Below are 27,709 nucleotides of genomic sequence, written 5' to 3' on the forward strand. Positions count from 1 at the left end.
GTGAACACAGCATTTCCTATTGGGAATGTATGGTGCATTATGAAGAGGAGAATAAGAAAACAGCAACCATGGACTGTTCATCAGCTTGTCTTGTATCAAGCAAGAATGGTCAAAAATTCCACTTGCAAACAGCAATTAATATTATTCTCAATTCTCAAATGATTAAAAAGTGTCATGTATATATAAGAAGTGCATCCATCCATCTGGTTCACTTCCAACAGTAAATGTACTTAAAATATACAACATAACGCAGCACATTTTTGTATTTTATTTATTTAAAAAAACTAGCTAAAACAATCAATCAATTTCAGTAGCTTAGCTAAAATTCCAGCTCTTTACTATATATGAACTCATTTATTGTGCCAAACTATATGTTTCTAAAAATCCACTAGGGTTAATGTGTAGTCTGACATTAGCTTTTAAATGTAGACTATATAATGTATACAATATAATGTACAGTATAGGGCACCACAGTGGTTCGGTGGGTAGCACCTCACAGCAAAAAGGTCCTGTGTTCATTTCCTATGTGGAGCAGTACAGGTCCTTTCTGGGTGGAGTTTGCATTTGCTCCCCGAGTCTGCATGGGTTTCCTCTAGGAGTTCCAGATTTCTTGTGTGTGTTTGCCCTGTGATGAACTGGCAACCTGTCTAGGGTGTTTCCTAACTTTTGCCAAGTGAATCGTAGCCATCGTGACCCTAAACAGGATAAAGCAGTGGTAAAACAGACATTATAAAACGGATAGTTCCGGTCCTAAAATCTGATTGGCTGAGCCGCGTTCGAAGCCGTTGTAAAATCCCCGATAAACGCACACCTAGGACCACCTCACATCATTCCATATTAATACGCCACTGAATAGAAAAAGTTAATGTTATTTTCGTCCTCATGTTGCCTAGCAACACTGTTAATCGAACTATTTTGCGTCGCGGAAGAATGCTTTATTGTAAGTTTATACACAATAAATACATTTATGAATTAAACATTGTTGTATTTATTATATTTTATGTTGACCGCCGTTTTATAAAAGCAATAAGCCACTCGAGACCGTGCATTACTGTTATGATTTTAGCACGGGGAAAGAAAAACGTCATCCCCGTGCTAAAATCACAGTAATGCACGGCCTCTCGTGGCTTATTGCTTTAATGAATGCATATATAATGTATAATCTAAAGGAAACTGGTGTTTCACTCATACATTGAACATTTAACATGATGTTAAAATCCTAATAAAATAAACAAATAAAAAGATACTTTGTTTGTGACATTGTGATTAATAATCTTGATTACACATTTTGCTTTTATCATGCAGCCTTTGCCTGTCTCATCCATCATATAAACATTTTACATATCAATAATGTCATCATGTAATTCGCTTTTTGAAACCACTGAAGGAATACACTGAATGGTAAATATGCCACTGTCATCATGTCATGTTAAGAAGGTGTAAACAAAAATTAGTAGACATAATGTACCTTGGTTGTCCTTGTAGTGTATTATACATTATACTACCTATACATATTTGTACAAGAGTGCAGTAAATCCTATGGTATTTAATTCTAGAATCAAGCTGTCATGTGAAGCCATAGAAAAAATGCCCAGATGGTTGAGATAAGCTTTGTTTATTGTTTACTAGGATCTGCATGCCCACTTGTCTGAGCAATCACAAAGACATGAGTCAAAAGTCTCAGGAAGGAATTGCCTATCGTGGGAGAGAAAGCTGAAGCTGGGAGGATTCCACTGTGTAATTAGCATTATACGCTGACCCTCCCTTCCACACACTAAAACTGTGCAACCATAATGGCAAACGTATCACTTATCACACTCTGTTTACGGCAGGACAATTACTAAGATAAAAGAGATATGAATGTTCCCAGGCTGGCATGACTACATGGTTAAATGTTTGGGGAAATCCAACACCTAAACCTTACATCCCAAACTATGGACGTTAATACAAAGCCAAACCTACTGCAGTAAAAGACTCCTTTGGGAAAGCTTTCTACTTGATGATTAAAATTGACTTGTATTCAAATCTTTTCGTGTTATTAGTTAATAAAGTTTAATTATAAGGCCTGGTTTACATGCCAATCACAGATGTATTATAAGAACTTAAGTGAGTGGTTAGCATTGGACTTTTTTCATTTAAGATTGGCTACTTAAACACGGTTGAGAATGGTTGAGTTTGCGAATGGTTTAAGATCTTACATATATAGCAAAATGTAACTTTTTCCTGCAGAGGAACTTTTCAAGTCAAGTCAAATTTATTTGCAACTTCACAGAATCCAGGACCGACAGACCAAAAACCCCTGTTGAGCAAGCCAAGGGTGACAGTGGCAAGGGAAACCTCCCTTAAAATTAAAGGAAGAAACCTTGAGAAGAACCAGACTCAGCAGGATACTTACACTACTAATCCTTGTTTCTACACTCACTGTCCATTTTATCAGCTCCACTTACCATAGAGAAGCACTTTGTAGTTCTACAATTACTGACTGTAGTCCATCTGTTTCTCTACATACTTTTTTAACCTGCTTTCATCTTGTTCTTCAGTGGTCAGGACCCCCACAGGACCACCACAGAGTAGGTATTATTTGGGTGGTGGATCATTCTCAGCACTGCAGTGACACTGACATGGTGGTGGTGTGTTAGTGTGTGTTGTGCTGGTATAAGTGGATCAGACGCAGCAGCAGCTGGAGTTTTTAAATACCGTGTCCACTCACTGTCCACTCTATTAGACACGCCTACTTAGTTGGTCCACCTTGTAGATGTAAAGTCAGAGACGATCGCTCATTTATTGCTGCTGTTTGAGTTGGTCATCCTCTAGACCTTCATCAGTGCTCACAGGACGCTGCCCACGGGGTGCTGTGGGCTGGATATTTTTGGTTGGTGGACTATTCTCAGTCCAGCAGTGATGGTGAGGTATTTAAAAACTCCATCAGCATTGCTGTGTCTTATCCACTCATACCAGCACAACACACACTAACACACCACCACCATGTCAGTGTCACTACAGTGCTGAGAATGATCCAACACCAAAGTAATACCCTCTCTGTAGTGGACCATGAAGAACAGCATGAAAGGAGCTAACAAAGCATGCAGAGAAACTACAGTCAGTAATTGTAGAACTACAAAGTGCTTCTATATGGTAAGTGGAGCTGATAAAATGGACAGTGCGTGTAGAAACAAGCAGGTGGTTTTAATGTTATGGCTGATCAGTGTTTGTATCGATAGATTAAATAACTTATCTAGGTGACTATGTGACCAGTGTGAGACATTAATTATCAGTTAGACACTATTGCAAACTGTTTAGCTATTCACATAACTTCATTTACAGCCTCTGAAGCTGATCACACTGTCACCTCACAGCAAGAAGGTCCTGGGTTCAGTCCTAGGTGGAGCACTCCGGGTCCTTTCTGTGTAGAGTTTGCATGCTCCTGTTTTCTCCCAGTCTTAGGTGTGTGTGTGTGTGTGTGTGTTGGCCCTGTGATAAAGTGGTGACCTGTCCAGGGTGTTTTCTACCCTTTGCCCAGTGAATTGGACCCACCATGACCCTAAATTGGATAAAGCGGAAGTAAAACAGACAATGAATGAATGAATGAATGAATAAATGAATTAGTTGATCACATTAACACAGTCTCTTTTCCACCCAAGCTCATATTTTTGTTTTCTGGTGGATCAGATTTCTGTACCCAAAACTGCAAGCTTTAACACATACCCAAACGTACTGGACTGAAAATAGATATATGTACTGAACAAAAGCTCTACTTTAAAAAGTCTGTAAGGAAGCATGCTTTTGGTGCCATGCTGGATTTTAGAGCTCTGTCCTGGCAAGCCAAGTTCTTTCACATTAAACCCGGCCTACAGTTTCTTTATGGTCTTTGTGCACACTCATAAATTCCTTCAAGCTCATGAACCATTTACTGTAGGTGCCAACGGTCTTTATATAAAACCCACAGTGGGATCCGGTATCTCACATGAGTATGCCAAATTAAAGAAAGACCAAAAAATGCTGATACCGCTGGAACCTGTCAGACTGAGATGAATAATGCACCGTTTAAATGCATAGGGGCTTTGGACTAAACAAACTAAAGATGCTATCTTTGCTGACAATCTTTCTCATTTTATGTATTCAGATAATGATCACACCAAACTAAACACACATGGACATGCACAAACACATTTAAAATAAACACATGTAACATCTCCCTTTAAAACAACATGCACACACTGCACAACAAACACTGAGAAAGTGTCAGGTTCTCACATAATTATCATTTTTACAATCACATTTTGCAAGTAGGTGCTTTATCATGCAATGATATTTTCGCATGACTAAAAAACATGTGATGTGGTACAGCAGGTAGTAGGTGGTGTAGGTAGGTTTTCTTGAATTACTGTTTGTAGAGAGCATTCTAACTAAGTAAGGTGGACTAACAGGTCCTGTGTTTTACGTTTTCTGTTGACTCTGGACCCACCACAAAATAAATGAGTGAATTAATAAATGATGTTAAATGTGTATGTGTTGAGTACTTGGTGTGCTTTGACTGGTCAGAGTGTTTAGTTTCATCCCTTCTTTTTAATTAGCAGCTGATGATATGAATGAAAAGAGCACTAAGAGAGCAGGTGAAACAAATACACACGCACGCACACACACACACACACACACACACACACACACACACACACACAAAGAGAAAGAGAGCTCTTCAATGTGGCATTTCAGGACTTAAGTCCAGGACTTGGTTTAAAAACTAGCAATTTGATTAAATTGTTTACGAAATTCTGTTCCGAAACTACTCACAATTATTATATTTACAATCAATTTACTTACCCATTTTCAGGGATGCAACCTGGACATGGCACCATTACAATCACACACTCACACATGTATACAATTATTTACACCCAGGGACAATTTAAAGTAGCCACTCTACAACCCCCATTTCTGGAAAAGTTGGGAAATATCTGGAAAATACAATGAAAACAAGAACCCATGATGTTTTTTTAACCTAAAAAAGTACAAGATAAGATTTCCATTGCTTTTACTGAGCAGCTTAATTGTATTTTGTAAATGTACGCAATTTTAGAATTTGATGGATGCAACAGACTCAAAAAAGTTGGGACAGAGGCGTGTTTACCACTCTTACACCATACCCTTTCCTGTTAATTAAACAGGATTACATTTTTTTTAACGGTTTGAGAACTAGGGACACTAATTGTAGCAGATTCTCAAGTGGCATTTTACTTACTACAAGACTTCATCTTCTCAACAAACTGTGGTATCTGTTGTCTGATTTTCCTTTTAATGATGCGCCATTAATTAAAATTTTTTTAAGGAGACAGATCTGGACTGCAGGCAGGCCAGTTAAGCACACACCCAAGTGAAAGCCTGACGAGACCGGTATTTTAAAGGGCTTTCCCAGCTGTTACTGTTGATGAGACATAGAGACGGTCTGATTAAAGAGAATGCCACAGACAGTCATCTATGCCTCCAATAGTGCTACACATCAGGGCAGCTGGCCATTAGTGAAGGGCAAATGGGCATCATTCTGTGATCCAAGCTCCCTGTTGATCTTCATGGCAGGTTGGCCTGTTACATATTTTGCCCTGTCCCAACTTTGTCAGTTGTGTTGCAGCCATTAAGTTCAATATTTACAAAAAAACAATTAAATCAATCAGCCAAAACATTAAAATGTCATTTATTTGGACTTTTGTCAGCTAAATAAATGTTCAAGATAAATAACAAATGTAAAATTTATATTCTCATTGTATTTTACAATATGTCACAACTTTACAGTAAATTGGGTTGTACCTTATGCATCAGTTTGAGAGAATAAACACACACAAACATAGCAAGAACAAGTAAAACTGTATATACAACCCCTGGCAAAAATTATGGAATCACCAGTCTCTGAGGATGTTCCTTCAGTTGTTTAATTTTGTAGAAAAAAAGCAGATCACAGATATGACAAAAAACTAAAGGCATTTCAAATGGCAACTTTCTGGCTTTAAGAAACACTAAAAGAAATCAAGAAAAAAACAAGGTTACAATGGGCTAAGGAAAGGCAATCGTGGACTGTGGATGACTGGATGAAAGTCATATTCAGTGATGAATCTCGAATCTGCATTGGGCAAGGTGATGATGCTGGAACTTTTGTTTGGTGCCGTTCCAATGAGATTTATGCAGACGACTGTCTGAAGAAAACATGCAAATTTCCACAGTCATTGATGATATGGGGCTGCATGTCAGGTAAAGGCACTGGGGAGATGGCTGTCATTACATCTTCAATAAATGCACAGGTTTACATTGACATTTTGGACACTTTTCTTATCCCATCTATCGAAAGGATGTTTGGGGATGATGAAATCATTTTTCAAGATGATAATGCATCTTGCCATAGAGCAAAATCTGTGAAAACATTCCTTGAAGAAAGACACATATGGTCAATGTCATGGTCTGCAAACAGTCCGGATCTCAATCCAATTGAAAATCTGTGGTGGAAGTTAAAGAAAATGGTCCATGACAAGGCTCCAACCTGCAAAGCTGATCTGGCAACAGCAATGAGAGAAAGCTGGAGCCAGATTGATGAAGAGTACTGTTTGTCACTCATTAAGTCAATGCCTCAGAGACTGCAAGCAGTTATAAAAGCCAGAGGTGGTGCAACAAAGTACTAGTGATGTGTTGGAGTGTTATTTTGTCATGATTCCATAATTTTTTCCTCAGAATTGAGTGATTCCATAATTTATTCCCTGTGCTTGTTCTAAAAATCTAACTGTTACTGGCTACCACAATTATTTTTCTTGATTTCTTTTAGTGTTTCTTAAAGCCAGAAAGTTGCCATTTGAAATGCCTTTAGTTTTTTGTCATGTCTGTGATCTGCTTTTTTTCTACAAAATTAAACAACTGAAGGAACATCCTCAGAGACTGGTGATTCCATAATTTTTGCCAGGGGTTGTAGATGCTGGATCGAACCCAGAGACCAGGTTGCTATGGGGCTCCCACTTTGCCAACCATTACACCCAATAGTTTAGTTTCTTAAATGTTAAAAGTCATTAAATGTTCTATCAGACATACAATATATATACAAAAGTATTGGGACACCCTAATACTTTTAAATTCATGAGTTTTAGCCACTAGAATTGATAAAAGATGTATAAAATCAATTATATAACAAACATTATTTGCTTACTACTTTGCAGAAACATTTTAGGCAAGGCCTTTTTTTGTTGCAGCATTACCATACCCCTGTGCACAAAGGCATGAAGAAAAGCTTGGTTTAAAGAAAAGGCCTGCAAAGAGCCCTGACCTCAGCCCCACTGAACAGCTTTGAAATAAACTAGAACATCAATTGAGGCTTTCTTGATCAACATCAGTGCCCAGCCGTACAATTGCTCTTTTGACTGAATGGGGACAAATTCCTAAACTTCAAAAGGTCTTGTGAGAAGCCGCATTAGAAGAGTGGCTGTTGTTATAGCTGTAAAAATCACAAAGAAGTCACTGAATTTTAATACCTTTCGTTTCTGAAATAGGGTGTCCAGCAAGCTCATGGTCAGATGTCCAAATACTTTTGGTCATGTGTATTATAAATTTGAAATAGTCAAATCATTGTTGTTAAATGTACAATAAGGGTTTGATTAATAAAAAAGTATATTTTTACTTGATGTGTTTTCAAAGCATTACAATGACAATTTTTATTACCTTAATGAAAAACTGCATCACACATCAGTGACAGGTAGAAATTTGTGTTGTTTGTCATCATAATAAGCTCTGTCATCAACCATTCCGCTCTCACAGGACCAGCCTCTCTATTGCCGTCATCAGCGCTGTTCAAAAGCAAACATTTTGCTGACTAGCCAGTCAGGAACCTGGCAACCGTTGAACAGGTCTATGACCAAACAGTGCTACACATCAGGGTTCAATTTAATGAGAGTCTTTGGAGAGGGCTAAACAAAGCTGTGTTGAGATTTCCATTATTCAGCAACATCTAAATTAAACCTAGGATGTGTTTGGTCTCAGTGAATAATGTGCTTAATTTCATGGACCTTGTTTTTAAAGACGAAAATACTTGTCCGCGTTTTGACCCCCCGCCGCTTTGCGTCTACATAATAAGTTGTGAGTTTTCCAAACTCAGTTACCCGAGTCGTGTTTTTAGCTGCTTTATACTTTAACATCTTGGACATTTTGTCTAACAGATTGCTAGTGTAACCAGCGTCTTTAAAGTTTGCTGAGTTTATAAAGAAAGAAATAACCTGTACATAGACAAACTATCCAGAGCATAATACTTTACTGGCTTGTTCTTTTGAGGCGCAGCACAGACTACAAAGAGATGATCACGTGTATAGAGAAGCAAACTTTTACATTGACTATGGAATCCCCAAATGGACAAAATGCACTCAATACATAAACACATACATCAAACATTGTCAGCACACTACACCACAGAAAACTTAATTGCCATATGATTGCTTGGATCGCCATTTTGCATATTGAGTCTCATATTTCATATGCTACGCAAATAAAAATGTTAAATCGCTAAACACAAACCTTAAATTTGTGTTTATTGCATGGGAAAAGACTCATTTCACAGTCCATAACACCATTTTTACAGCCATGAATTAGGTAGGGGGTTTGCTTCAGATGGAGAAGCAAACCCCCTTCTCCATCTGCATTTATAACAGTCTACACTCTTTTGAGACACCTCACAGTGAAAAGCAATAAAACTGTGCCTTGATTAAAATTTCACAGTCGATTGTATACAGTTCTGGCACAAGTTCGGCATTTTTAATGCAAATCCTCATGTATTATTTTAAAGTAAGGTTTATATTTTGGTAAGTATTTTGCATGTTACTATGGAAAAGCAATGACATTTCAAAGCATTTCACATTTTTCCACTGTAGTGACTGCATTTCAATTTGGCATTATTTCCTCTCCATACAGTAATAGCACAGATGCTATTGCAATGAAGTATTGCAGTAAAATTATTCCAAAACTGATCTACACATTAAAACAAAATGCAACTGAAACTCTCAAGGTTTTAAGAAAAATCCCCTTTCTGAGAAATAGAAAGGCTAATGTTAGCTACTGTTTGGAACGCAATAGTAGATATGTTGTCAAAACAAAGATTGAGCTAACTGGCAGTTAACAGACCTTTGGTCTGGCCATGAGGAGAGGGAATGCATTGGGGGAGAAGTTGCTGGCCCCTTTATGGTTCTTTCGCGCTGATTTGTGGAACATTTGGATGCCTCCCAGTCTTCCCACGCACTCCGGCCTTGCCTAACAGAAGCTTATCGGATAGGCAGAGGCTGTTTCTATAGCAACCCTATTCAGATTCGGGTGAAAACAGAAAGCCAAAAAAGGGGAAGTTTTAAGGAGTTACTCACACACGCAGGAAAACGAGAACACCCAGTGAATCCGGTGGGAGGAAATAAAATAAGGGGGAGTCACCAGTGAATAGGTCTTAAAATTATTTTCACCTTAAGATAGAACCAACAAAATAGATGGGACTTGGGTACAAAGATATGTTACAGGAATAACAAAAAGCCTTTCTTTGACCAGGAAGTCAAAGTAGCCTCCAGGTCTCATGTCCATGTTGTCTGGGTTATTTTTTCTTCTCTCTTTGTAAATGAATGACTAGCAGAGCAGTTCTGCACAGTTACTGCACTTTTTACTGAAACCAAAAACTCTGTAGTTCTGTAGTAAACATGATACAAGGAAAGAGTTATACTTTAGTTGTTTTCAGCTGATAAAAAGAGGATTTGGTTTAAGACTTTCACCAATCACATTGTTTACACGCACCATTTCTCAGCCATTTAGTAACTGAAAGAATCTACCTGGCACCACGTATATTATCTAATATCTTATCAGAAACAGAATCAGTTGTTGGCTTGTAACCATGGCACATTCGTTAGTGACAAAGTTTAAGCTCAGCGGCATCAGGCTGTCCTTGGTTCCCCAATTGTCAGACACTACTGCCACCTAGTGAACCCTCCATAAAACTGCAGTTTATTGTTGCAACACTGTGCTTGCTCCTCTGTACAATCAGTTAACAATGTACCAAGACCGTAGACGTGAAGTGAACAAGAGAGGCGGGGATCCCAACATTATGCTAAGCTAACAAGTGGAATATGTTTATTTACCATTGTACCTCAGTATATTGGGGGGAAAATTCTGAGCATATCTCAGACATCCCAAGTTGCAAAAACTCATTTCAGGGAGGTACCCCCGGACCCGGACCTCGACCCCGACCCCCCAAGCCCAAAAAAAACCTCTCGCACACACCAAAGGATATGGGTGATAACAGAACTTTTAGTAGCTGCTAACTGAGCTACTAAGCTAACTGTTCACGTCACAAACACATTACTGTGTCTTACACAGTGCACTAGATAGTGTGAAAGATAATAGATTTATGTTCCCTACATAGTGCACTAGATTGTATATTAGAAAAGAATGTATGTTCCTTACTTAGTGCACTAGATAGTGTACTAGATAATAGACTTATGTTTCTTACATAATGCTGTAGGTAGCATTTTAGTTAACGAATTTAGGTTCCCTACATAGTGCACTAAATTGTATATCAGATCACGGATTTATGTTCCCTACATAGTGCACTAGATAGTGTATTAGATAACGCATTCATGTTCACTACATAATGCACTAGAAAGTATAACTAGATGATTTGTGTTCCTTACATAGTGCACTAGATAGTGTATTACATAATTAATTATGTTCCTTATATAGTGCACTAAATTGTATATTAGATAACGAATTTATGTTCCCTACATAGTGCACTAGACAGTATATTAGACAATTGATTTATGTTCCCTACACAGTGCACTAGATTGTATATCAGATAACGGATTTAATACGTGATCGGGGAAAAAAGTCTTGGCCGCTTGTTCTAGATTCCGGGAGATCTTATCTGACTTGCGGGCATCAGGGAGCCGCTATGTATATGCGGGAGACTCCCGCAACTTCCGGGAGACTTGAGATGTCTGATATCTGAATATTAGGGTGGACATGACTCCCCAAAATATATTGCGATTACAGCCTTGTAATATACACAACATTTTTCAAATACCGCCATACAAATCAAATAATATTGTTCGCCGCTAAAAGTGCGAGCGCAGCAACAATCAACATAGGCAAGGACACAATTCCTCTATATAAAATCAAGAAATATTAAATGAACAATAAAAACTGTATTTATTGAAACTGTTTCACGCGTACTGATTCCATCATATATTTGCCAAGCAAACCATGTGGCAAGCAAACCTTATAGTGCCCAAAACCTTCATTATATACATGGTGAAATTAAAACTTTTTATATTCTATGTACTTATGACAGTTAGAATAAGCTGCAGACATATAAAAAGTCCCAGTCATACCAAAAAAAAAACATACCATGATATACTGTGAACTGTCAGAATCTTAAAAAATACAGCGATACAAATTTTTGGTCAAACCGCCCAGCCCCACAATGTCTATAGAAAATCTTAATACCACTTTACAATAGTCAATTTTGTCTTATAGCATGTAAACAAACTCACACACCAAACTCAATATCTTTCTCCAACCTTATTAACACATTTTGCTTTACAACATTTAGGTAATGAGAAAAAGAAAACTGTTCTGAATAAAACAAAACTAAAATAACAGGGTTAGAAAAGTGATGTCCCCTGATTTAGTACTTTGCAGAGCCACCTTTTGCTTTAATACAGACATTGGTCAGTTTGGATGTGTCCCTACTAGCTTTGCGCACCTAGATTGTGGCCATTCTTTGTCATAAAATTGCTCAAGTTCATAACATGGCCACTAAATGACATTCACTTTTCTTTCACATTCTTAAGCGACTGCTTTGTTTTTGGTGTTGTGTTTAGGGTCTTTATTGTGATAGAAGGTGACCCTCTGGCCCATGTTTAGCTGACTTGCAGAGGTTGCATGATTTCTTCAAAAATGTAAATGTACTTTGCAGCATCCATTTTCCCATCAGTCCTGACCAACTGCTCTGTTCCTGCTGAAGGAATGCCTTCCAATAACATATTGTTGCCACCACAGTGTTTCATGGTATATATGGTGCATTTTTGGTGGTGTACTGTGTTTGGTTTTCTCCAAACATATCACTTGGGAGTTCAGTCCAAAAAGTTAAATTGTGTTATTTGGCCATAAACCTTTTGCCACACAGCATTAGAATCTTTCAAGTCTTTCCAGGAGGGACTTTCTTGCCACTTTGCCATACAAGCTTATGAGGTTTTTGTTATTTGCACATACGGACCAATCTCAGCCCTACAGCCGTACAAGTCAATTAAGGTTGCCATTGGCATCTTGGTAGCTTTCCTAATTGCTCAGTCATCCAGTATGAGGGGACAGTATGATATTGCCTATTTATACACTCAAACTTGGCATTTTTAAGAGGTGGGGAAGGGAAGGCCCAAACTTTTTACAAACAGTGGCCAGAGGCTAGGTTTAGACCTGACAGGGCTAAGAGTGGAGTAGTAAATCAAAACTAAAGCCACAAAAAATTATAAGCAAGGTTAAAATAAAGAAGCAGATGTAAGTTTATGTTTTTGCTTTTCTTCACAACATTTTAATGACTTGAGTTCCAGTTAGTCTGGACAATGACAGCTGCAGCTGAAGACAACTGTCTGGGGTGTAATTATACATTTATGTTTTAAAAAACAAAAACTTTAAATATTTCACAACAAAAAACTGTATTTTTAACAAATAGTCCATTTATTTATTTAGAGTTCGTCTAACCATGTCAATAACATCATAAAATCCTTTCCATGAGGTGGAAAGTGGAGATATAGTACTTTCAGCACTGGCAGTTGAAAAACTGCCTGAAGCAATATTAGACTATCAAATTTCTTTCCTTTAGTTGTTGTTACCTTAGATGTCCATGGTAAGGCTATGAAGTGTGTCAGAAATAAGATATCTGTCACCATGTGTTGCTTTGAAGTTCATCAAAATGTTCAATGGCCAAGAATTCTGTACTTTGAACATTTGACTATAAATTACAACACTGCTGCCCAGTTTTTGTCTAGTGTTGCAGTCGGTTACAAGAAGATTTAAATCTTGAACCGTTAATATTTCATTTACATGTTTTATGACTTGTAACTGATTACTGGTCTATCTCTTAAAGAGAATAACACACTGGATAATAATATTATTATTAATAATAATAAGTTGTATTTAAATCACATCTATCTCACAACAACAATCTAACAACAACAGAAAAAATAATAAATAATAGTAATAATAACTCGATGGGTAGCACTGTGGCTTCACAGCGAGAAGATCCTGAGTTTGATTACCAGGTGAAGCGGTCTGGGTATTTTCTCTGTGTGAAGTTTGCATGTTTTCCCCTTTGCATGTTCTATCCCCTGCGTGGGTTTCCTCTGGGTGCTCCGGTTTCCTTCCACAGTCCAAAGACATGATTAATTGGAGATACAATATTGCCCTAGCTGTATGTGTGTGTGCCCTGTGATAAACGACCTGTCATCCATGATGTTTCCTGCCTTTCGCCCAGTGAATTGGACCCACCGCGACCCTGAATAGAATAAATTGGTAATAAAACAGACAATGAATGCATAATAATAATAGTAATAATAATTTGTATTTTATTCACAACAATGACAACAATAATATTACGTATTATTATTATAATCTAAGTACGTACACCATGACAGTAATCACGTGACGATGTCTCACCAGGAGCACGTGATACAGACTGGTTCTTCATCATGGCGGCGTCAGGTGAGTATTATAAGGAGTCTATATTGGGCCGGGTTATAAAGTAATGACCTAAAGTGTGTTTTGTGCAGAGTTGCAATAAACAGTAACAATGATGGTGCTGTGGTAATGCGAGGACTTTATCAGCGATTGTTAAAAGCTTTCATGTTGAGTTTGTGCAGGAAGTGTAGCATGTAGAGTTGTGCTAGCAGTACTTTATACACAAGCTAACCGACTTATTTCCACTCATATTTCTCATTCATTCACTGCCTTTTAACTGTTAACAGTGCACCATAGTGCTGGAATATTGCGGCTTAAATAATGAGTGATCGGTTAAAATGTCACTTTGTTCTGAATCGGAGTCTCCAGTTGCTTGTCAGAAACAGTTTTGCTTCTGCATGGCATGTGTAGAGAGTAAAATATGTAAACAGTCACTGATCGCATGTATAGTAAGTCAAATCTGTAAGAAGTTAGTCACTGATCGCATGTATAGTAAGTAAAATCTGAGTAAAATCTGTAAATAGTCACTGATCGCATGTATTATAGAGAGTTACATCTGTAAACAGTCACTGATCGCATGTATTATAGATCGCATTTATAGAGTTAAATCTGTAAAGTCACTGATCGCATGTATTATAGATCGCATTTATAGAGTTAATTCTGTAAAGTTACTGATCGCATGTATTATAGATCGCATTTATAGAGTTAAATCTGTAAAGTCACTGATCGCATGTATTATAGATCGCATTTATAGAGTTAAATCTGTAAAGTTACTGATCGCATGTATTATAGATCGCATTTATAGAGTTAAATCTGTAAACAGTCACTGATCGCATGTATTATAGATCGCATTTATAGAGTTAAATCTATAGTCACTGATCGCATGTATTATAGATCGCATTTATAGAGAGTTAAATCTGTAAACAGTCACTGATCGCATGTATTATAGATCGCATTTATAGAGAGTTAAATCTGTAAACAGTCACAGATCGCATGTATTATAGATCGCATTTATAGAGAGTTAAATCTGTAAACAGTCACAGATCGCATGTATTGTAGATTGCATGTATTGAAAGTAAAATCTGTAAGCGATTCGTCACTGATCGCATGTATTGTAGATCGCATGTATTGTAGAGCGCATGTATTGAAAGTAAAATCTGTAAGCCGTTCCTCACTGATCTCGTGTTGTAGGTTGCATGTATAGAAAGTAAAATCTGTAAACAGTTAGTCACTGATCTCGTGTTGTAGATTGCATGTATAGAAAGTAAAATCTGTAAACAGTTAGTCACTGATCTCGTGTTGTAGATGGCATGTATACAGAGTAAAATCTGTAAGCAGTTCCTCACTGATTGCATGTACTGAGAGTAAAATCTGTAAGCAGTTCCTCACTGATTGCATGTACTGAGAGTAAAATCTGTAAGCAGTTCCTCACTGATGTGAGGAACTGCTCACATGTATTGTAGATGGCATTCAGATGGGGTGTAAGCACGATCTAAGGGAGGGGCTCATGACGGAGGGGCTCACTGTTTAATACACAAACTTGCCACGTGGTACACACACACAGGGCTCAAGTGTTCTAGAGCCAGGCTTAAAGCAAATCTCACTAACGGACTAGCATGGCAATCTGTCACATAGACAGATCGATTATAAAGCAGTTTAAATGTAACGTGGCATGATGGTATTTTGTACAGTTCCTCAACACTTAGTGTCCCATAAATTATACTAAATTACTGAATGTTACATAAGCGGAAAACTAAAACAAACACCAATTTGTGTTTACCATGTTTAAGACGTGAGTTAAAGTACTTTTACCCATGTCATGTTTATCCATCCATCCATCCAGCTTTCCATCCATCCATCTTTTGGCACAGCTACACATTATATCTACAGGAGATTTTATGACATCCCATTCTAAATAAATAGGCAGTAAAATGGAGTTGCCCCCAACCTTTGTAGTTATAACAGCTATAACTTACATTTTCCAGGAAGGCTTTTCAGAAGATTCTGAAGTGTGTTTGTGCGAGTCGTTGGCCATTTATCCAGTAGAGCATTTGTGAGGTCAGACACTGATAATGGACAAGAGGGCCTGGCTTGCAGTCTCCGTTCTAGTTCTTACCAAAGGTGGTTGATCAGGTTGAGCTCTGTGCAGGCCAGTCAAGTTCTTCCTCACCAAACTCACTCAACCATGCCTTTATGGACGTTGCTTTGCCTTTATGACCATTGTCATGATGGAATAGAAAAGGGCCTCCCCAAACAGTTCCCTCAAAGTTGGAAGAATACAATTGTCCAAAATGTCTTGATAAGCTGAAGAATTAATATTTATCTTTACTCTTTACTGGAGGGACCTAGGCCAACCCCTGAAAAACAACCCCATGTCATTATAACCCTTCCACTACATCTTACAGTTAGCATGATGCAGTCAGACAAGTAATGTTCTCCTGGCATTTACCAAACCCTGATTGTCAGCTGTCTGTATTATTTAAGTGTTGTCACTTTTAGGGTCTTTTGCCCCTAATGAAATTTAGAAGCCTTTGTTAATGACCTGGTTAAACATGCACTGGTCAGTATTTTAATGTTCTCACTGTTAAAGGGTGGCTAAGTGGGTAGCACTGTCGCCTTACAGCAAGAAGGTCCTGGGTTCGATCCCCAGGTGGGGCGGTCCGTTCAGTGGTAGTCTAGCTTTGGGCTATCAATCTGGAGGTTGAGAGTTTGAAAACTTGCCTCTGCCATTCTGCCACTGTTGGGCTCTTGATCAAGGCCTCTAACCCTCTCTGCTCCAGAGGCGCCATACAATGGCTGACCCTGCACTCTGACCCTAGCTTCCAATTTCCAAACAAGCTGGGATACGTGAAGAAAGAATTTTGTTGTACTGTACACCTGTATATGTATATATGACAAATAAAGGCATTTTTTCTTTCTTCTTCTTACGATATAGCCTTGTGAAATGATGAATCTTGTGTAACAAGATAACTCACAGAGAATTCACAGTTTTGATAAACATAAGCAATGTTTTACCAAGCAGGCAGATCCAGTTTTTGAGTACAGATTGTGTTGCTACCTATGTAGGTGAACCTTACCTGTACCTACCAAACCTACTATTCAGGGCTAGGCTATCACAGAGAAGAAATAGTTTTTTCACTTTGAGGCGGGTAGTGTTTTTGTAGCACAGACAGACAGAAATACTTTCACTTTCTGATTATGTCTGCTGTCTGTATTATATAGAGTTTTCTATGCTTTCACTATGTCTTAAGTAGGGATGAAACGATACACTCTACCCACGATGCAATGCGATTCACGATACTGGGTTCACGATACGATTTTTTCCAATTTTTTAAACTGAAAAAATCTTTTTGCCTCTAATAAAATTTAAAAGCCTTTGTTAATGACCTGGTTAAACGTGCATTGGTCAGTGTTTTAATGTTCTCACTGATAAAAAATAGAATAGGAGGAACGAAGGTCATTTAAGTTAATACATTTGTAGTTATGTCTCCCCTGTTGTAGATATTGCCTAACCAAATACCAAAAAAATTCTGAAATTTTTGTAAATTCTGCAAAGGGTAGGTCAGCGGTTAAGGTACAGGACTAGTAATCAGAAAGTCCCTGGTTTAAGCCCCACATCTGCCACTGTTGTGCTTTTGAGCAAGGTCCCTTAACCCCTTAATTGCTTGCAATGTATACTGTCTCAATTGTAAATGCAAATATAAATGATAAAAAACGTAAATGTAAATTTTTTTTTTCGCTGATTATATTATCTGTAAAAACATATTTGCATTTCAAGAAAAATGCAAAATAGCCTTCTTAGTAACCAAATTGGCAGCTCTAATATTTTATACATTTACATTTGTGTGAGTGTTTAGTCTGTGTATAATCCAGATAATGTAAAGGTTTAGACTTAATTTTTCAGTCATTCATTTATTTGTCAAAAAATAAAAAGCACACTTGAATTTTTATTTAATAGAGACTGTTTGGCGGGGGGGGGGGGGGGGGGTAGTATTTATAAGAAGGTCTTCAAATTAAAACAGACAATTACTCTTTTGTTGGGAGATGTAAAGATTAGTTGGAGCATAATGTGTTTTATGATTGAAGACATATCATCCTATGGATGCTTTCGAAGAGGCATTTCCAAACTTTGAAATGGCTTGTGAGGTACTTTAAAAATAAAATTAAAGTTGGCCCGCTATTAAGCGTTTTTTTTTTTTACTGCTTGAACTGTTAGAACTCTGGGTGTCGCTGTCACAAAAAAAACAAATGTAAAGAACTCCCCATCTCTTCTCCCCCAACACAAAACATTAACGTTACACCTACATTAATATTCCCATGTTTTTGGATAAACACGGCTTTATTCTTGAAATAATTTCGACTTTATTCTCATAATCATTTTGACTTTATTCTCATAATCATTTCGACTTTATTCTTGAAATAATTTTGACTTTATTCTCGAAATAATTTCGACTTTATTCTCATGATCACTTCGACTTCATTTTCGAAATAATTTAGACTTTATTTTCATGATCACCTCGACTTTATTCTTGAAATAATTTAGACTTTATTCTCAATCATTTCGACTTTATCAAATGCAGAAGATTTCAGGTGCGCTGGAAAAATTTATATTTTTTCACTAAGTTCAGAGGGAAGTGTGTACATTTAACTTAAACGTGTGCAACATAAAAACATAAATAGGATTATTGATTGGTGAGTGAAATTAACAAAATCTTAGTTTACACAACACTGTCAAAGATAGATAATAAGTCACTTATATAAAAAGAAAGCGTAATTGTTATTAATCAAGTGGATCTGTATTTTTTTATAATGTTTTATTACAAAAGAATCTGTGGCCAGTGTTTGCATATTGTTTTACTATCTGGCCCCCAATAAGAAGTTTGGACACCACTGCTTTAAAACCATACCTGACAGTGTAAAATGAAAAAAAGGTTTTCTTTCTGGAAAGTACTGTCTACTGTACTGCTGTGTTGAAGTACCACACATTGTTCTGGCCAGGATTCCAGTTGGCTATGCAAAAGAAATAACATGCCAGATCAGACCAAAAGCTGTATGATCTCAACTGCCTAGTGAAATCAATTAAAATAAGCATTAACATGTGTAAGCTTTATGTAGACAAAATGCAAGTAAATACAACTTAAAACTTAGAAAACAACATCCCTCCTTTTTAAGCAACACCCAGGGAGCAAACTGGCACATGTATGCTCACAGCAGCATGCTAATCTCACAAGAGCTTCAGAAGTTCCACCACGAAAGCTCACAAATAGAGCTTTCTTCCAACAACTGCTATATGTATCAGCCTGTGGTTAAACAAAGACCACTCTTATTGATGCAGTACAATAAAATTATTCTCTTTAGCATGTTCCAGCTGGTTTGGCAGCACAGGGTCAGTCATAACCAGTGAGCTGCCACTGGCTTCCATTTCTCTGTATTGGTGTAATTTCCAAGTAATACTGATTTGATCATAAACTCACAAAACCCCACACCTTAAATCTGGCTTCTACACAAAAGGGGCGGCACGGTGGCTAAGTGCGTAGCACTGTCGCCTCACAGCAAGAAGGATCTGGGTTCGATCCCCAGGTGGGGCGGTCCGGGTTCTTTCTGTGTGGAGTTTGCATGTTCTCCCCGTGCCTGCGTGGGTTTACTCCGGGTGCTCCGGTTTCCTCCCACAGTCCAAAAACATGCAAGTGAGGTGAATTGGAGATACTAAATTGTCCATGACTGTGTTCAATATAACCTTGTGAACTGAAGAACCTTGTGTGAAGATAAACTACCGTTTCCTGTCATGTATGTAACCAAAAGTGTAAAACGTGACGTTAAAATCCTAATAAACAAATCTACACAAAAGGGTCGTTATGCTCTGTGCACCAACATCTATGTATGCATAGAGCATGGGGTTCCCAGCACTGGGATTAAGATCCACAGCTCAGTATCGGGAACAATGACTCAGATGCCCAGCAGTGGAATGTCCTGACTGTGCTGTTTTATACAAAGGCACCTAGTGGTATTTTGGCTGCAGGAAAGCCTGACACAGCAACATTATTATTTCTGTGAGCCAAACTCTTTTTCACAATAACACTTTTATACATACAGTGTTTACTGATAGTTTACTGGAAGGAGTAAAAACATACCATTTTTATTAAATCTGGGGTACACTGACACGCCATACCACTGGGACGAGACCTATGTTGTTAAGACTTAAATGTGAACAAACCCTGACATACATAGCTGTGTTCCAGTATGACCTTTTTGACCTGTCAACTAATATAGTAGCTTCACCATATTGAGAGAGACAACTCTGATGGACCTACACAGAAATAGTGTTCACTTTGTTTTTGTTTACTGACAAGGGTTTTTCCAAGTGGCTGTATTCATTATAAAAGCAAGTTAGTTTTTAGTTTTAGGGAATGAAGGTCTTTTTTGTTGATTATTGTTTTTTTGTTTTTTTTCAGCTAAAAAGAAAGGCAAGAAGGGGAAGACCCTTACCCTAACCGACTTCTTGGCAGAGGACAGCAGTGGCGGCTCAGCCCCAAGTTATGCGCCCACCAAGCCTACCAGCTGGGCAGACGAGACTGATGACCTGGAAGGAGACGGTAGGTCTTCTAATTTGTTTTTATTCGTTAGTTAGTTGATTGAACAACTGAATAGGTATTATGTCCATTTCTTATCATTTGTGACAGAAAATGTAAAGCAGCAAAGTCTTTTGTTAAACGTAAAACTCATAGTATGCTAGATATCAAGCCGACTTACATGTTAAGAGGATATTTAGCTAAACATTTTAGCCTGATAGTGATAAAACTTCTACATATTTACATATATTGATCAAAAACAATTTAATTAAAAAGCTTTCATGAATTACTATTACATTATTGATCTTACAGTTTTTACTACTGACAGTGAGAAGCATTAGACATGGATATACAAAACCTACTTTAATTTACCTGCTGTGTTTTTGTTGGGAAGTGGGAGGAGACTGGTTTGCCTTTAAAAAGCACACAAACTCTCCACAGACAGTAACAGACTATAAAGACCATTTCCATAAAACTTTGGACATTTTGCAGAATGCAATAAAAACAAGAACCTGTGATTTTATCAATTCTTTAGAACATTTATTTCTCTGACAAAAGTACAAATAAATGACTTTTAATATTTTGGCTGACCAACTTAATTGTTTTTTTTTGTAATTATAAACAAATTTGGAATTTGATGCCTGCAACACACCCAAAAAAAGTTGGTACAGGGCCAAAATATGTGTGAAAGGTTTATGGAATATTCAAGTTATCTGGGAGACCCATGGTTATTTTAGCAAAACAATGCCCGGCCTCATTCTGCACATGCTACAGCAATGTAGCATCAAAGAGACACATGCTTAAATCTGTGTGCTAGACTGGCCTGCAAGCAGTGCAGATCTATATTATATTTAAAATGTATGGTAAAAGGAAGAACTATACAAAAATCATTAATATCAAACTTCAACCAATGGACACCACATCCTGAATGAATGCCCAAAATATAAAAGGAAAAGGAAAAGACTACATATGCCCACAACATTTAAAGAAACTCTCACCCAAGATCCTCAAATTCCTCAATAAAATAAGACTGAAAGCATACATATAATACAAGACCTCTTAAACAAGCACAAAACAAATGTAAAAAGAAGGCATTACAAAAACAACCAAACAAACAAAATGTATGGTGCATTATAATGAGAAAAATCCAACAATGGCGAAAATGCTGTATTGAGCAGCTGAAGTTTTGTATCAAACAAGAATGGACAAAATGTTTACTTGCTAAACTGCAGCAGTTATAATCATCAGTTCCCAAATAATTACAAAGTATAATTAATAGATAAGGAGACTTGTCCCTAATAGAGTTGTAAACATTCCTTTGTCCCAACTTTTTGAGTGTGATGCAGGCATTGAATTCAAAATGTTATAATGTTTCCAAAAATACACAATACTTTCAGTTAATTAAAAGTTCAAGACAATCACAGATTCTTCTTCTCATTGCATTTTACCAAATGTCCCAGCTTTTCCAGAACTGTAGTTTGTAGTTTATTTAAATAATTGTTCTTCTGACTAAATGACAAGAAATACATAAGCTAATGGTGTAAATGTATATACTGTACATCAAGATACAGTGTAGAGTTTATCAGCACGACTTCTCGGTTTATTACTATTTACTATTACAACAACACAAGGAAGAACCTGTATCCTCTTTGTCTTTTATTAGTTCCGCGGTGACTTTACTTTTAATGTCATTGTAATAGATTTCAGTTGGTCTTTTGGCCTCCTGTTTTGTGACTTCTTTAGCTATTTGCGTATTATGCAACTATGTAATTATTTGTTTAATTAATATGTAAGACTGTAATTAGTGCATGTAGATTTTGAACATGTTTAAAAATGACTTTTTCTTTTTTTGACAGTTACCACAACGTGGCACACTGAGGACGATGTGTACCGTGCACCACCCATTGATCGTTCCATCCTTCCTACGGCACCTCGTGCTGCCCGTGAGCCCAATGTCGATCGCTCACGTCTGCCGCGGTGCCCACCCTACACAGCCTTTCTAGGTAACTTGCCCTACGATGTAACCGAGGACTCTATCAAGAACTTCTTCCGAGGACTCAGTGTAAGTTGTTTAAAAAAAAAAAAAACTTTACCCAGTTGTACCAATGTCTAGTTTCCCCACTGCACGGTTCCCACTCCCTAATCTTTCCCAAAGCTAGTGTTTGCTAATATAATAACATTTTTCCCCAAGTCCCAAAAATGTTATTCTCTTATGTTGTGGTAGTGTTTAACACTATATCCGTGGCAACCAGCTCTGTTAACATGTACATTGTGCTGTTATGAATTTTTTCATTTAGTCTTACATTTTCTTGTAACTGGGACAGTTTGGATAATGTTATTTTGCTTACACTACATCTACTTGCCAGATGCTCAGGTTTTGTTCATTGCTTAACAATGTAACAAATTTAATGATAAAAATAGGCCTATTAACTGGCTTTTACATGTTGGTTTTGATAGTAACAAATCAACTTTATAATGCTGCCGCCAGGTTGCTTTCATTTTAACACTGTAGCCTAGAAACAAACAAATAATTATTAATAATTATCATTAATACTTAAATTGTAACATTAACATTAGTCTAACAGAAAGGATGGACACATAACAGAGAACATTTAATGCATTTTGATTGCATCATTTGAGTTGAGGTGTGGCATTTAATGATAACGCCAGTTCATTGTCTATAAGATAATCTTAGTGTGTTTGTTTTTCAGTGTGTGGGCTGTTTGTGGTTTTCCAGGCTCATGAATAAGATGTATTTGCCTATTAAATCCTTATTTGCTGCCTTTCATTTCTCTTTGAGTTTTGTGTTTTCCAAACAAATTTTAAAATGAGGATTTATTTGATTTAGGTGTGTAGCACAGGAGCAAAATGTACGTAGATTTGGATTCAATATTGTTTATTGTTATTGTGTTATTGCTAAAGCTTTTGACTGAATTTACTTTAGAGCTGTCCTATTATAAGGTATTAATATGCTCCTGCCAACCAATAAGAAACAATGCATTTCTATGATCATGGTATAAGTGGTATTTACCTGATGCAACATGTTAGTAGGGTTTGACAAATAATGAATTGTGTTTCAGGTTAGTAAACCAGGAGAGTTACATTAGCACAATCAATGAGTAAACTATGATGTTTATGATCATTTTGACTGTTTCTGTAGATTAGCGCTGTACGGCTCCCAAGAGAATCCAGTAACCCAGAACGGCTGAAAGGCTTTGGTTATGCAGAGTTTGATGATGTGGAATCTCTTCTGCAGGCACTTAATCTAAATGAGGAGGTAAAGCTTTTTAAGTTTCTCATCAACAGGGAATTGCTCAAACTAACAAGTGTATTCAGTGCACAACATGCAGCTGCCTGTAACCAAATTAACAAATCAACCAAATCTATTTAGGTAGTTGTAGCTTAGCGGTTAAGGTACAGGACTGGTAATCAGAAGGTCACTGGTTCAAGCCCCACCACTGCCAGGTTGCTGCTGCCTTAACCCTCAACTGCTTAGATAATATACTGTCACAGTGCTGTAAGTTGCTTTGGATAAAAGTGTCTGCTAAATCCTGTAAATGTAATGTAAATATCTATTAGTCTATCAAAATAAACATAACTTCAGCATTTCTTAATTTATGCCCACCAGGTGATGTTTTGGGGTCATTTTTAAATTTTTATGTGGTATTTAAGATGCTCTTAATTTCACAACTGTCCCATAACCTGCTTTGATTTTCTTTAGAACTTGGGAAATCGCCGCATCCGTGTGGACATTGCAGATCAGTCCAATGAAAAAGGTGTGTGTCATCTTATAATATAATCACCTTATATCGCACAAGCATGTGCACTCAGCTCATTATCTTTGCAATTTCATTTAAGAATATAGACACATGTTCTATCATTTTAAACTTTAACATTTAAAGGCAACAAACATGACTTTGTGATTGCTGATCTTTATTTGCATCTGGTTCAGAGCGAGAAGACCGTTCCACATCAGGTAGAGACCGTAATCGTGGTGGTGACATGGGGCCGGACAAAACAGACTTTGATTGGCGAGCGAGGCGAAGTAGTGACATGGATGATGGACCACGTAGAGATGATGATTATGGAGAACGTAAGCACCTTTTTTTTCTTCAAACTTTGGATTTTGTTTTACAGTCACTGCCAAAAGAGCAATTAGCAATAGTTATACTCTTGTGAGTCCTACATTAGCAGTTCACAACTGTCAGAAATGTTTAACCTTTACTCATTGTAACTTTATTTGGTCCCTTGAGGTTTTAAATGTGACAAAGTAAGATATCAGTTTTTTTAAACATATCACACTGATAAGGTTCCCTTACCAAGACAAAGATAAATTAATATGCACATTTTTTATTTCAATGTTTGATTAATATATTTTTTCTCTTTTATTTTTTCACTGTTATGTTATGCAGCAACAAGTAACAACATGATCAATGTATTACTGTCCTTGTATTTCAGGATCCCGAGATCGCTATGAATCAGACCGGTACCGAGATGGTCCACGACGGGACAGTGATCGCTATGACAATGGCGGAGACAGATACCGTGATCGACATGATGATCGGGAACGCAGAGACTATGATAGAGGTGTTGAAACAACTTTCTAATATTTATTGACTCATTTACACATTTTGTACAAGTGGAGCGTCTGATTTGTTCACTTATATACAATGAGTTATTTATTAAACATATAGCACATTACACGCCCAATGCTATAACGCATTTATTTTCTGCATCACAGAAGTTATTGTAAAATCACACTGTTGCAATCAATTTATGAGGAATTTTGTTTCATGTAGGTAATGTAATTACGCTTCTTTGCCACTAGATGGCAGTGTTATTGCAAGTCTGCTAAGTGGGCACTGTTCGTTAAACCGAATGGTATGGAAATATTTGGACACATTAAGTTAATGTATTAGTAACCGTTTTTATTTTTCTAAGAATAGTTTGTGTTTAAAAGCTTTATATGCTAAGGTGGGAAATTTTGTAAAATGCAGAGGATAAAGAGGATAATATAATGTGTTAATTCTCTTAAACCTTCATTTACTGACAGCAAGCAAAGATTGAAAGAGCATTTAATTGAACTTAAATATTAAATATTAACAAATTTGGAATTTAATGCCTGCAACAAATTTTTAAGTTTGGACAGAGGCACTTTTACTGCTGTTACACCACCTTGCCTATTGGAAACTGTGGATATTAATTACGCAAATTTGATACAAAACTTCAGCTGCTCTTCTTTTTTTATGTGCCACACATTTGTGGGAGACAGATCTAGACTGCAGGCAGTGCAGTCAAGCACACACACTCTAACTGTTTTGTTAAAACAACCCTTAAAAAACATTGCCTTGATGGCAGCATATATCTCTATAGAATCCCAATATATGCCTCAGCCCATGTGGCTACAACCCCAAATAAGAAAAAGTTGGGACATTACAGAAAATGCAAAAAAAATAAAATAAATAACACTGTTTCTTACATCTACGTTGACTTTTATTTCATTGCAGACAGTATGAATCCAAGATATTTTATGTTTTGTGTGGTCAACTTCATTTCATTTGTCATTGATATACATCCATTCCTGCATTTCAAGTTGGGACAGTAAAGCATAATGTTTGCAATTTTAGCAATGTTTTTTTGAACTGATTGACAATTCTCTCATGTAGTCTGGCACAACATGGCAAACCACAACCCATCCTCATGTTATACCAAGTCATTATTCCCTCACCTGTTACCAATTCACCTGCTTATTGTGGAATTAACTTTCTTATAAACTCTTATTTTAACTTTGTCCCAACTCTTTCGAGTTTGTTGGCAGCATCAAATTAAAATTTTGTTTATATTTACAAAATACAATCAGGAGAGTTTATTCCTTTCGTCTTAGTTAAATTAAGCTTTTTATAAATGACATTCTTGTTTTTATTTCATTTTATAGCTTTTTACAGAAATTGGATTTGTACAATTAATCAAGAATCAAGAAAGGTGCTCAGAATATTTGTGTGGTAATTCTTAAGTAATTTTTGTGTGTGTGTGTGTGTGTGTGTGTTAGGCTACGACTCTCGTGGCGGAGGGCGGCGTGCTTTTGGAAGTGGATTCCGGCGTGACTATGATGACCGCCGGGATGACTTCCGCAGCAGTGGAGATCGGTATGGTGATCGCCCTAGCGACCGTGAAGATAGATACGAAAGACGTGATGAGAGACGAGAGGACAGAGGTAGGTCATTACATCTGAACTCGGTGATGTGTGTGGTTTGCACAGTTAATCTGCATGTTTTTTGTGCTATGTTGTATGTGTTATCCAAATACTGCCATGGTGATTACTGTGTACCGATACTGTTTTTTTCATAGTATTGTGCTGCAGTTTTTATATACATAAAAGTATATAGACCTTACTTGCTTAGGTCCTCCTCCAAGGCCCAAGCTGAATCTGAAGCCTCGCAGCGTTCCGAAAGAGGAAAACCAGGGCAACGCACCTTCAGCCCCATCCAGTCGATCAGCCTCCATCTTTGGAGGAGCCAAACCAGTGGATACAGCTTCTAAAGAGAGGGAGGTAGAAGAGAGACTGAAGAAAGAACAGGAGCGGCTGCAAAGACAGCTGGAAGAAGACAAGGGGAGAGGACCAGAACGCAAAACCAGAGAGAGGTAGACATTAAAAAACAAGTACAAATGACATTTAATTGGCATGCCAGGAAAAGAACAATAACAGTGTGGGTGTGTCTGAAAGCCTAGTGAGCTGCCTTGCTGCCTACTCCCTACCTAGGCAGCTGCCTACGATTCCAATAAGACATCAAACTTATAAAGCAGATTATTTAGATGCACTACTTAGACAGAGATTACGGCTATTATGCACCTCAATTATCGCTTACTTAGCTAATACAGTTAGCCTCAGGTATGGAGCTAATTTAGTGCCAAAACTTTGCAAACAAACTGAACATATTCTGTAAATATGATTCGATTTGCAAACAAACACAACACGATCTACAAATAAAAAACACTATTTGCAAACAAACACAACACGATCTACAAATAAAAAACACGACTATCTAACGCACACAGTGTGATTTACAAATACAAAACACCACTGTTGCAAATGCATATGTGACTTTCAAATAAATGCACAGCTGTTTTCTAACATACTGCACTTTACAAACAAATAGAACACGTTTTACAAATACAAACGCTGTTCCGCAAATGCCGTTTGTGAATCACGTGACTTTTGGCACTGTTCTGGCGCGTGTCATTTAGTGTCAGATTTTCTCACAAATGCATCCCGACTCCTACAAATGCGTCGCACCTGAGCAGTAGGGGCCGCTGTGGTACACTTTTCAGCATTTACTGGAGCGGTCAAGCAAGCCTCCACTTCAAAATGCTCAATCAAATCAGCCCCCACATTGTTTGTGAAGATGTGCGCATACTAAACA

The 27,709-nt window shown here is 37.4% G+C and overlaps 1 protein-coding gene and 1 long non-coding RNA gene across 4 annotated transcripts in view; one reads left to right on the forward strand and one right to left on the reverse strand.

The window, feature by feature from the left end:
- Positions 1-332: 332 nt before the first annotated feature.
- LOC134333236 (uncharacterized) lies at positions 333-26,857 on the reverse strand. The gene is made up of 3 exons (XR_010015362.1): positions 26,682-26,857; positions 20,206-20,299; positions 333-695 (listed from the first exon to the last, which is right to left on the reverse strand). It is a non-coding gene; the product is annotated as an uncharacterized LOC134333236 (long non-coding RNA).
- The window catches only part of eif4ba (eukaryotic translation initiation factor 4Ba), a 40,335-nt gene continuing 26,345 nt past the window's right edge, over positions 13,720-27,709 (forward strand). For all 3 annotated transcript variants that reach the window (XM_063015114.1, XM_063015115.1, XM_063015116.1), the window contains exons 1-9: positions 13,720-13,743; positions 20,172-20,312; positions 22,145-22,350; positions 23,449-23,565; positions 24,010-24,064; positions 24,241-24,381; positions 24,747-24,875; positions 26,338-26,502; positions 26,690-26,930. In XM_063015114.1, coding sequence (XP_062871184.1) covers positions 13,731-13,743; positions 20,172-20,312; positions 22,145-22,350; positions 23,449-23,565; positions 24,010-24,064; positions 24,241-24,381; positions 24,747-24,875; positions 26,338-26,502; positions 26,690-26,930 — 1,208 coding nt within the window. In that variant the 5' untranslated portion in view covers positions 13,720-13,730. The remainder of the gene's footprint in view (positions 13,744-20,171; positions 20,313-22,144; positions 22,351-23,448; positions 23,566-24,009; positions 24,065-24,240; positions 24,382-24,746; positions 24,876-26,337; positions 26,503-26,689; positions 26,931-27,709) is intronic.

Source organism: Trichomycterus rosablanca, chromosome 19 (assembly GCF_030014385.1).
Source record: "Trichomycterus rosablanca isolate fTriRos1 chromosome 19, fTriRos1.hap1, whole genome shotgun sequence".
NCBI classification, from domain to species: Eukaryota; Metazoa; Chordata; class Actinopteri; order Siluriformes; family Trichomycteridae; genus Trichomycterus; species Trichomycterus rosablanca.